The sequence below is a fragment of the Carassius auratus genome, chromosome 8, assembly GCF_003368295.1.
Source record: "Carassius auratus strain Wakin chromosome 8, ASM336829v1, whole genome shotgun sequence".
NCBI classification, from domain to species: Eukaryota; Metazoa; Chordata; class Actinopteri; order Cypriniformes; family Cyprinidae; genus Carassius; species Carassius auratus.
In genome coordinates, this window is record NC_039250.1 from 16,116,644 (window position 1) to 16,129,514 (window position 12,871).

Sequence of the window (12,871 nt, forward strand, 5' to 3'; positions counted from 1 at the left end):
CGTTGTCACAGTACATCTAAATGTAATCTGATGTCATGCCATTATCTTTCAGAGCATATTAAAGCCACTCTCAGTCAGATACGAAGCACATTTAGGAAGCATTTAGGACATCTGACAACATTCTCTGGCTCACTTATGGTTCTCGGAGTTCATGTGAGATACTTCCAGTGATGGTAGAGGAGCCACGGACCAGACACACTCACAAATCACTACCACATGAGCACTGATCCATGGATACATTACTTTGTCACTTATTATTTACAGATGCTTTTCGTCGGTGACACTTCACTACTTGCAGGGATAAAGTTCTTGTACCAATCTGAGATTATGTAGTTTGGTCAAAGGAGAGATGGCGACTGTTTGCCACCGGTCTGGAAACAGCCGGGCCAATCAACGAACAGAGGGCGGGCTGAGAGCCGTGACGTAGATGCGTAGATTAACTTCACATAATCTGCAAAAGTCGTTTACAGCCATGTTCACTCCGGTATTTCGCTCGCATCATCATGTGTTTACACCAGGTTTACAGTAGAAGTTCAATCATAGATTTGAGTTCAATGCATGATGTCTGTGCTTCGATGCGGCTGTACAGGCACATAACATACGTCATAACTAAACGTATCTGATTGGCTTACGGGTAACCAATGATTTTAAACTTCAGACAAGCGCCCCCTAGCGAGAGAGAAAACACTTCTCTATTATGCCATTCCAGACTCTGTCTACGAAGCAAAGTGAAGTAGCAGAGTCTGGTATTACCAGGCTAATGGCGACTGGGTTTGACAGATTATGATCTTGGTGAGACATTAGATCACATTAAACCATCAACCCTTTTTAACCAATTTACCAGAGTCCCAATGCACAGTAATCTAAACCCTCTGTGTGGTTTTAAAAGGCAACAAGTTTCTCAAAATTAAACAAACCTTGTGCAAAGTTTAAAGGGTTAGTTCACCCAAAAATGAAAATCTGGTGTTTATCTGCTTACCCCAGAGCATCCAAGATGTAGGTGACTTTGTTTCTTCAGTAGAAAAAAAACGAGGATTTTTAACTAAAACCATTGCAGTCTGTCAGTCATATAAATGTAACTGAATGGCAATCACGGCTTTGAGAGTAAAGAAAATAAAAAATAAAAAATAAAATAAAAACATGCACACAAACAAAACCAAATTAAACACTGCAGCTCATTACGATACATTCATGTGTAAAGACACAAAACGATCCATCTGTGCATCGTTTTTTTCATCACAATGTCCGAACTGTCCCGAGTGCGTTCACATCTTCTTCTTTAGCTGGTGCATGACGTGTCATCTTCTTGCTTTATGTATATTATTACAATTCAATGTATCGTCACGAGCCGCAGGGTAAAATTTGGTAATGTTTGTGTATTGTTTTTTTTTTTTTTACTCTCAAAGCCATGATTCCCATTATCTTCTATTATATGACCTGAAGACTGCAACGGTTTGAGTTAAAAATATTTGTAAATGTTCTACCGTAAAAGTGTACTGGGAGGCAGCACATGCAAAGCATGCAATGACTATGGCAACTTTTACATTTGAAAGAATACTATGGTAAAGTTATTGCTTTCTAGGGCTGGGTAAAAAAAAATTATTTTTCGATTAATCGTTTTTTAAAATGTGGTCGATTCAAAATCGATTTTCAAAGGCCATGAATCGTTTTTTAATTTCGTAATGTAAACATCGCCATCGGAGAGTGTGTACCGAGGCTCTGAGCAGACAACGGCGCTCAGAGGTGCGCGTGGTCAGTTGTCTTCAAAAGCACATTTGCACATGTTCAGGCAGTGTGAAGAAGCCCATTGCCAATCGAACCAATCGGGCCGGGCCGGGCTCGAGCTTGTGCGGTAAATGAGCGGTCATGTAATGTGTTTCGATTAGCACGAGAAATATGCAAAATGTATGCGGAGTAGTTGAAACGGAGGCTTGCTTCTAACGATTACGTTTTGGTAGCACCAGCAACTAAAGCAAAGTGTGAGGTTTGGAAAAGTTTTGACCTTGTTTATAATGAGAATAATGAGTGAATAATGACACACCATCAGGGAGCGCAGGAGCGCGCTGAAGCCATCTACAATGGATTCAATCATTTTCCTCCACAAAAACACTTAGGCCTTACCTAATCTTGGTGAGTAAATGTTTTTCAAATAATAACTAAATATTATTTGAGTCTTAAATGCATAATGTAGAGTAGGCTATATAAGCTAATGTTGGCATTATTATTTTATTATGTCAGCTGCTATGGCGAAGCAAATCCGGCAGAGCCTTTATCATTTCGTTATTGCCAAATACCCATCTTAATTTAGAATTTATCTTAATTAATTTTTTTAAGAAAGACTTGTTTTTATTGGTGCGTTGGTCTATTTATATGCTAAATGAGCCTATACTAGGGCTATTTATAGAGTGCTGAGATGTTACGATGTTACAGAGGACTTATTTTTTTTCTTTGTTCAACCTTCCAAGTGGCCTATTACATTAGTCACGTATAAATTATGTTAAGCCATGTATAAATGACTCATTCCTGACAAAAGGCAAAAGAGCTGTGTGCTGCGTACTTTTGAATAATGTCGGGTTGTAAATGGGTTCGGGCTTTTAAAAAGCTGTCAATCAAAATGTACGTGTCAGGCTCGGGACATGTCGGGCATAACTTTTAAGGCCCGATTACAGCTCTAATAGAAAATCGAATCGAGAATCGAAATCGAATAGATTTGAGAGCTTGTGAGGCCTAAGTGAAAACCAGGCTTTTGTATTATATATAAACTAACGATGAGGCAGTAACAACTGGTTCAAATAAAATTTTAAAACCAAGTAATTACATGGTTTATTGTACAACACTTAAAATAAATAATGCAATATGCCTATACATGATATGAACATAACTAATAAGGGTGAAACGGTTCAACATTTTCACAGTTCGGTTTGTTTCACGGTTTTAGAGTCACAGTTTAGGTACAGTTTGTTATGTGCTATGTTTATAGAAAAACTATACTTATTAAAAACATAAAATAAATAAATAAATAAATAAATAAATATATCTTACTACAAGCAACAGCAACAGGTTTTTTTTGTAGGTAGGTCTAGCATTAGTTTTTAAGTACAGAAGTTGAATTAAGTAATCAAATGCACAACAGGATTGCATATTGGACTGTAAAGTTAAAGATTATTTTTTTATTAAAGTCACAAAAGCTTTTTAATCAAGAGTAGTGAGTGATTTATTTGTTGTTGCTGTTCGATTAATATTAAGACTGTCACAATGCTTCAGAAAGAGCTTAATATTTGCTTGTGTTCTGAGGCACAGATTTGCGTGCTTCGGATGAGCACACGCACACATTTTTTCACTGCGCAGGCGAGCTCACGTCCTCTGGCTCTTAAAAATTTAAACTGCCAAAACTGGTTTGCAGTTGCCATGCCTGACTCGTCATGTCCTCATTAGACGCGCCTTTAGAGAGAAGTACATCTTTATGTATTAGAATTATAATTAAAGTTTTTATTTTCGATTTGTTTTAATTCGTTAAGTAGTAATTTAAAGCTTTCTTTATATTTATCATGTCTGTGAGGCATGTATTCGCTGAGTTTCAGTTTCAGTTTAACTCCTGTTAAAGACGAAACGGAAGAAAGTGCATCATGCTTGTTTTCTTTATTTTATAAAAGCACAACTTTTTGTTGATATTGTGAGTGAACACAAATAAAAGCATACCCTTTGCAGTTACAAATGATTGCTCTTACCTTTATGAGCAAAAATGACGGCGTATGTCTACTGAAAAAAAATGCAGGTGATTGTGCTGGCACCTCCATGTCCTACAAAGCATTTCTGCACAAATTATTGGATATAGCGCACATTAATCTAGGTTTGACATTTAAACATTGTTATACGCTTGAACGGTTTTATATCTATAGATTTTATTTTAGGCAAGTCATCATGATCACTTTTATATACATAAAAAAATAAAAATAAATAAATAAAATATTAAATATAATCACTTTGCTATTGCATACAAAACTTTTTTTTTATTTTAATGTAATAGCTGAAACCGTAGTATGGTCTGTTTTGGGAGAAGAGAAAAAAAAGAGACTAGTAATTCTGATAAGCTGTCGGCCAGGACCGGGCTAGGGCCTAAATCTGAGGCCTGTGCAGGGCTCTAACAGTTTGTCTAGGTTGTTTTTTTTTTCCTCCCCCCATCGCTGTTGCAATGTCTGGGAAGCCAGGATGCGCATCCATCAACAGAAACATATATTAGCTGAACCCTGTTTGTTTTAAATGTTATTTATAGCAATCCATATTACAGATGATTTGTTAGATTTAAGTTGAACCGCGGTCCCAGCGTGTGCCGAACCATGTGTGGAGATTCGAACGGTTCGATTTCTTTTCCATGAAACGACCCACCCCTTATAACTAACTTAAGTACATTATGTATTATAACAAATATCTGCAGAAGTTGCCATTGGCCTGGTGACGTTTCATTTTACAGCGTGATTGAACAAGGTTTAAATCCATAAAATTTTTATATTTGGCCACATGTAAACTCAGAAACATGCATCAATGTATGATATATGTGTAACTGGGTCCATGGATAAACTCTTAAACCAACCAACGTTTGTTTACAGGATCAAAGAAGCAACGGTTCCTTATTTTAACACAGAAAACAGTCTCCTCTTGGCTTATATCAAAATCCTCCGACATTCTTTTTCACAAATCCAAATTTTGTACTTCTAATTTGTGACCGTTGTTTTGATCGCTCTGCTGGGTTTCCACATGTGACACTTCGGAGCAGTGCATGCGCAAAGCTGACCTCATACGTAACTCCAACAGAACTGCTTCCGTTTACAACAGAGAACACAAGTTAGATTCAAATGATCATTAAATTTTAAAGTTACCATTAAGAGATCATGTGTGAACAGGACTTTAAAAATCCAGGTAAATTTGTTCTGCCACTCTGTGTTCTAGTGATCTGCTTGTTAAACGTCATTCTTATGGAGATGACATGATTACTCTGAGCTGTTTACAAAGCTCTGCTGCTTTTTAATTTGTTTTTCTATGTAAATATGCACTAGATGGACATCTTTGACCATTGCACCTAGCAGCTTTTCAATGTGTCACGCTTCTGATTGACTAATAATGTTTGATTTGGTTGAGCGTGAAAGTTGTGCTCCTCTCACTCCACTGGTAGGCGAACTCATGGACTCAAAGTGATATCAACAAGTTCAATTACAAATGCCTGCAGAGATGAGCTCCAACCTGGATTAAACACTCCTACCTGCAACTTTGTAGTGTTCCTAAAGACCTTGATTAGATGTTTCAGGTTTGTCTGACTAGGGTTGGAGCTAAACACTGCAGACCTCGAGGTCCAGAGTTGAGGCTCTAGATCACAGGTGTCATACTCAGTTCCTGGAGGGCCACAGCCCTGCAGAGTTTAGATTCAACTCTAATTAAATGCACTGGATCCAGCTAATCAAGTACTTCAGGCTTTGTTGAAAATTAAATGGTTTATGTGTTGGAACTAATCTCTACAGGCCTACAGCCCTGGAGGAATGGAGTTTGACACCTGTGCTCCAGATGTTTCTAAATGAGGGTTGCACGCTGACTGTGACCAATTAAACAGACACAATTTATTTTTGGTAACTTCTGGCACCACTATGGGCAGCAACTGTTTGGTGATGCAACAGTATTATAAAATTCAAGTTCGGTCCTAGAGAGCCCCAGTCCTATAGAGTTCAGCTCAAACGTTAAATCAAACATACTTGAACAAGCTAATCAATTTATTCAGAATAACTAAGGCTATAGGCAGGTGAAGATTTTTTTCAGGGTTGGATAGGAATTCCGCAGGACTGTGGCCCTCAAGGTCCAAATTTGCCTACCCCTGATAAAACTTTATACCATGGCAAAGTCTAAGTTCAAGAAAGTGCATGCATTTCCATCCAGTGAGGATCAAGCAGAGCCACAACAGACTTTAGTGACTTATAGCCACTGAAGGGAGAATTTTTTTTTTTTTTTTTTTTAAATCAGTAACAAAAAAGGACCCCTAGTAAAGCACTGAAAGTTTTAAGCATGGAATTATGAAGGAACCTAAGCTTGCCAGAGCAGGAACATTCTTGAAGAACAGAGTGCCTTATGGGAGAGGGAGGACTGCTTGGTTTGCCTGATTTTGCTGTGATTGCAATGTCACATTTTTCACAAAAAATAAAAATAAAACAGTAACAAAAAAGGACCCCTAGTGGAGCACGGAAAGTTTTAAGCATGGAATTATGAAGGAACCTAAGCTTGCCAGAGCAGGAACATTCTTGAAGAACAGAGTCCTTATGGGAGATGGAGGACTGCAATCACAGAAAAATCAGGCAAACCAAGCAATGTCACATCTTCATCAAATACAGCAGCTCATAAGATGGGTTGGGCATAAGCTAACTGGCTGCGAGCTGTACTGCAACTGGTGAATTTTGGCAAATTGAAAGTAACAGTTGAAGGGTGTCTGTCTGCAAAGATTTTTGTTGGCAGATATTTGGATTTATTCTTGGGTTGAATGAAGTCGGCCTAACCATCTAATGGCCACAATGTGCAAAAATATGACCACCAGAAATCGAGCCAGTGAAGTTACCAATCTAATGTCCTCAAACCTTACACCCATGTACGGAAGTGTAAGGGGAAAAAAAAATAACTGGCGCCTACATGACCCTTTCATTTCTCAGTCAGCAAAAGGTCATCTTCTTCCCTAGCTTAAACTTCCTAATTTTGCAGTTGCAATCCAAATTATTACAGCTGCAATCTGGAAACCCAGGAGCATAACACTCCCAAGTAGTTGTGGGTGTGGGTTTAGAGGTTCCTCTGAGGGATTGCTCTGGTACTGTGCAGACATGGGCGGAGAGAATGAAAGAGCCTGCATCTGTGGAGAAAAACCAACGATCTCAAAAGTCCAGATATTTAAAAAGTGTGGTTTAAGAATAATTTAGACGGCAAGTAAAAAGGCCAGATAAACTCAACTTGAGTGTGCATGATTGTATGTGTTTATACTTTGTAAAAACACTCAACAAAAAGTATTTTGTGGACACTTAATGCCCTGATCTGGAAAAACATGAGTTGGGAACTAATAAGTGGGAGGATAAAAGAACGAATGAATGGATGGATTTCTACTTTTATTGATGGATAAATGAGAATGTCAGAGTGTCATTCTCTTGGTGATGAGAGTTCCAGTTGGGGAAATGGCTTCCAGAATGACCATAACTCCAAAGGGTATTCATCGGAGACTCTTGAGAAATTCTTATGACCACAATGGACCACAGGAAACAGATCACCATTTTACAGAGCAACAAAGTTGAAATTTCATGTTCATGAAACTTAAATCGAATACAGTAACAACAGAATTGTAATTCATCACCACAAAACCAGGGCCGGTGGAATCCATTTCCAGTCATTTTACTTCCTGTCATAGAATGGCAACATAAACATTTTAACAGGACAGGCACCCCCAGGAATAACCTTGAGGTGCCTTACTCAAGGGCACAAAGGTGAAAGCTCATTGATCACTTCTTGGAGGTCCTGAACCGACTACCTTCTGATTACCAGGCTTGCACCATAATCACATGACGACTGTATGTTTATCATTAACATCAACATGAATTCAACCTGTAATGTAATGTACAGCATGTGAAACATTGGGAATTGCTTGGACTGATCATCTGTCCAGGGTTTTCACTGCCTTGGCCTGAGATGCTGTGATTGGCTGCAGCATCCTCCTAACCCTTTATAGGAAAAGCAGTTTCAAGCATGAAAGAAATGGATGGATAGAACTGTTCAAATCTTTAAAAGTGGGCATATGTAAAATATTAATGAAAATTTGCAGTCAAAAGACTAACTCCAGTTTCTTTATTAAAAGTAGAGATGGTAAATTTTGATTTCATACGGACTTGAATATGATCTAACGAACAATCTGCTATAAGATGTCAGCATAAATTCAGTATTTTGTGACTATAATGTTTCTAAGCCCCAACCATCACAGTAATGACTTTGGTAGGGGGATTTCTTTTACAACTATGTAACACGTGGTCATTAACAACATTTGGGAGTTTGTTCAATCAAAACTGCATCATAATTTTTCTTGAATACAGAAACAAATAAACCACCGATCTAATGAGAGTTTGATCCTCAACTGTAGGGTCCTGCATCTAATTTGAAACCTGGATGACATCCGAGGGAATCTGTAACTTTCTAGCTCAAACTCATTGAAAATGGCCTGCCCAATAGTTCCAAAAGCTAAAGAAAGAGGGACTAAAATACCAATGGAGGATTTTGGCAGCTGTCCTGGCTCCTCATTGTTTCACTGCAATTTGATACTTATATAGGCAATTAGATAACCTCATTCAGCCTGCAGGCATCTATATTTTTATCCTAATGAAGCCTAGTCATAAATTAAATAGATCTCCCTTGTTTTTCTTTGCATGACAAGCTAACAGTTAGAAATGCCATTTTTCCTCTTAAGAAGTATGAAAAATTAAGGGTAGAGTAAGGCCGGAGGAGCAAGAGTATGAAAAGTGCATTCTTCTTTGTGGTCTCTCATCCAGCCAAATCCAGCTGCTCAGACGCTTGATTCCAAGAAAAGTTTTTTCTTTTCACATATTTGTTGTGAATTCATTAGACTTGCATGTGGTTGGTTCGCATGTGTGGTGGTTCTCGATATTTTGAGTTGTAGTTCTCAATTCTTTTCCATTTTCTCACATTCAAGTCAGCACTCTTCAACTCAACAACTTTCTGTTAAAAGTGCATCAAGAAGTTCTTTAGCAAGCATGTACTTATAGATACCACAACGGTTCACTCTTCAGAGAGAAGTCCTTGCCTATCCAAAAAACTTTGGATGGGTTAAATGCAGAGCACGAATTCTGAGTATTGGTCACCATCTTGGCTGAATGTTACATCACATATTGATAAATCTTTATTTTTTAAGGAATAATCACATTTGTTTTCTTTTTAAATTTTACCAGTAAACCTAAGGTTTCATTTAGTGTTGAGTGAATTTTTGCTAGAAAAAGTAGCATGCAAGTGTCTTAGAGCCGGCAAAAGCTATAAAAAAGAGTGAAGCACTTTATCTCACGGAGTATAACGCAGCCTCCAGAAGTGACATGCATGCTTGTCACCACTAGAATTACCTACTGTAGCCAAAGAAAAATAAACTCGTTTAACCTGTCCCATGGCCCATATTTACAAAATAGAGACTATGACTCCTAAAAAAAAAAAAAAAAAAAAAAAAAAAACACCTTCAACTTGAGCATCACTACGCAGGATTTTCTCTGTACTCAAATCTTTTCACCTTGTGTTCCAGTATGTACAGTGCACAGCACATAGGAGTAAACCCCCTCTGAATAAATATAAAAGATGTATTTTCCTAATGATCACTAATATAATTCATGGAAAGATCTAACATATCTAACATAAAAACAACAAAATATATGTCAATATTTTCTGTAAGATAAGTAATTAGCCAATTTTGTTTAAATAAATGATTTAAGAAATGAGTACACCCTAGATTTAATTCAGAAAATGTGTAATATTCTAGTAATTAGTATGTCATCCAGAAGTATACTGCTCTGACTCTTCTTGGCACTGAGTGTGCAAGGTCATGACAAATTTCACATCTGTCCTGTTTAACTTCTGGAATGAATGCTCTGGTCTTTGATGGGAAGTGTTGCTTAGCTCGTCTCTACAGAATCCCCCACAGCTGCCCAAGAGCATTAAGGTTGAGTGAAATACATGTCCACTGAAGGATTTTCTCCTTGGTAGAATGAATATCTTTATTGTCATGCTGAAAAAATGCCCAATAATGCAGGGAATGATGTGAGGGTAGCATCTTCTGTTTCAAGTTTTTGTATTACATCACACAGTAGTGTGTAAATTCATGCCAGCATTGATAAAGCACAACTCCCTCACACCTTCAGCACTCATTCATCCCTGTATAAAAGCTTTACTACCACTGAACGTCCCTGTGGGTACCAAGCACTTCTCACTGTACTCCTTTAGCAACACCAGGACATGTTGGATGCTTTTGGATCCAAAATGATTGACTTGGTCTCTTGAGACCAGAGTATGGATTCCCAGAAGTCTCTATTTTGTAAATATGGGCCATGGGACAGGTTAAACGAGTTTATTTTTCTTTGGCTACAGTAGGTAATTCTAGTGGTGACAAGCATGCATGTCACTTCTGGAGGCTACGTTATACTCCATGAGATAAAGTGCTTTACTCTTTTCATAGCTTTTGCCGGCTCTAAGACACTTGCATGCTACTTCTTCCAGCTCTTTTTCTAGCAAAAATTCACTCAACACTAAATGAAACCTTAGGTTTACTGGTAAAATTAAAAAAGAAAACAAATGTGATTATTCCTTAAAAAATAAAGATTTATCAATAGGTGATGTAACATTCAGCCAAGATGGTGACCAATACTCAGAATTCGTGCTCTGCATTTAACCCATCCGAAGTGCACACACACAGAGCAGTGAACACACACACACACACTGTGAACACACACCTGGAGCAGCCATTTATGCTGCGGCGCCTGGGGAGCAGTTGAGGGTTCGATGTCTTGCTCAAGGGCACCTCAGTCGTGGTATTGCAGGCCCGAGATTCAAACCACAACCCTAGGGTTAGGAGTCAAACTCTCTAACCACTAGGCCACGACTTCCCCTATATTGCATTAGCAGTAGTAGCATTAAGTCTTAAGACTGCTAAATAGTAAACGTTAAAGTATAACGGTACTTTTATTTTGACGAATTGTCGTGAGGAACTTGCAGCTGCTGTGTATGTGATATAACCGTAGTTTTCTCAAATAACAGCTGGAGATGATATCCGTGTGTTCATATCATCATAGTGAGACAGCAGAAGCTGAAAACACCACAACCGTTGTCCATGCTTTAGTATGTGTGTAAGTTACGTTAGTAAACAAAACGGTTCACTGCGCCATCTGCCATTAATTTACTGATTGCAGAAATCATGGAGCCTTCGCGTGATATCAAATGCTTCTGTAGATTTGTAATGATAAGATTATGTTAATTAGATCTTGTTTTAAATCTGTGCTGAAATAAATACCGGAAAAGATCGATTCATGGCTTTAGAGAGTCAAAATCTAAATGACGTCATTTAAAAAAAATAAAATAAATAATAATAATCTATTTTTTTTTACCCAGCCCTACTTGTCACAAGTCCATTGTTTTTGAATGCCGGTGCTACTACTGCTATATTAACACACTTAAAACAATCATTTTTGTGCTAAGAAATAAGTCACCTGGCAGTTCTCTCCCAAGTGGTTACACTGCAGCCAGCATTATGTCAAAGTATGATTCAGTGTGCTATATAACACTTTTAATTGCAAGGAAATTACTTGTCTTTAAAAGTTTTGGATCAATGTCTGTCGCAAAACTCGGCATTTGAACAGTCAACAGCAAATACTTAAACTAGTAACAAAACATACTTGGAGCAGCTGATTCAGAAGTGTCAGATTGTCGTAGCAAAGTCAGAATTTCATCCTCTCCTAGGTTCACGAAACGGTCGTCCATAAAATGTGTTGCTGTTCTGTTGTAACTTGTAAATAATCTTAAATAATCCTAAATGCATCTACTTTCGTAAGGCCAAATAAAGTGCTTTTTCTTTCTCCTAGATACACACAGCATCTCTCGGACATGACTGCTTCAACACTAACTGAAACCACTCCTTTCTTTGCGTGAACATTTGGACAGCATTACACAAATATTTCCACACAGCGACGTAGACATGTAGAGGGCATTTTTGAACGAGCCGTTTTAGAGGGGCATGTAAAAATATGCACATATGACCCCTTTTATATGCAAAGAGTTTTAAATTAGCACCAAACTACTGAATGCACCTTTTTTAAAAGAGTGGTAGTAGTAGTATATATTTATTTAATTCCATGTCATCATCTTAGGCTATTTTTTACTCCGTAGTAAAAAGGATAACCAATCACCTATGTCTAGTTCATCTCGTACTACTGAAGCATATTGAATATGTTTCTAAGTAGGTAAATTGATGGATACTTTTTGATATGGGATAGCCACAGGTTATAGGCCAATTTCTAGCACATAATGAGGGCTTCCATATGGTCCATTCACTTGGTAATACACAGTAATTGGTGAAAAGAATTTGTTGTACTGTGCATTGAATGCAAATTGGTGGAAATGGGTTGGAGAATGGTGTGAATTACAAGGGGAATTGCAGGGGGGCCTGACAACCAATTAGGGTTTGAACTTCCCAAATTCAAGTGTCAACTGTACATATGTTAACAGTTTTAACCCTACATACTACATAGGGAACACTTCAACGCTGTTTTCAAAAAAACATTTTTGTAACCAAAAGAGTGTTTGTTTTCAGAAACATACGAATAGAGGAGGCATTCATCGTAAAATAACAATAGTCACTGTGGGCTGCTTGAGCATCACCATCATTAACACCATTTACTCCCCCTACTTCAGCAAAAAAATTACTTGATAAAAAAAAAAAAAGAGAAGAAACCCACCTTGGTGCTAGCCACACCAATCTCTGGGCCGGCATTGATGTGAACACCACAGTCCGTTTCTCTTGAGACAGAGCTGCCCACAGTGTTGGTGATGCCCACGGTTAGGGCACCTCGCTCCTTACAGTAGCGCAGAGCCAACAGGCTGTCTGCCGTCTCTCCTAAACACACACATCACAGTTCAGATGACTGTCCTACCTCAAAACCATAATTCATAACAAACACACAGGCACGCAAGCCCACCTGACTGGCTGATGAAAAAGCACACATCATCTCGGAAGACAGGCGTGTTTCGATCCAGGAAATCACTAGCCAACTCCACCATGACAGGAAGTTCAGTCAGTTCTTCCAGTACCTGACGAGTCTAA

The 12,871-nt window shown here is 38.2% G+C and overlaps 1 protein-coding gene across 1 annotated transcript in view; it reads right to left on the reverse strand.

The window, feature by feature from the left end:
* Nucleotides 1-12,871, reverse strand: part of gfpt1 (glutamine--fructose-6-phosphate transaminase 1) — a 39,786-nt gene that overhangs the window by 9,031 nt on the left and 17,884 nt on the right. The window contains exons 12-13 of the mRNA XM_026269907.1: nucleotides 12,747-12,867; nucleotides 12,507-12,664 (exon numbers count right to left, since the gene is read on the reverse strand). Of these exons, the coding sequence (XP_026125692.1) occupies nucleotides 12,507-12,664; nucleotides 12,747-12,867 (279 nt within the window). The remainder of the gene's footprint in view (nucleotides 1-12,506; nucleotides 12,665-12,746; nucleotides 12,868-12,871) is intronic.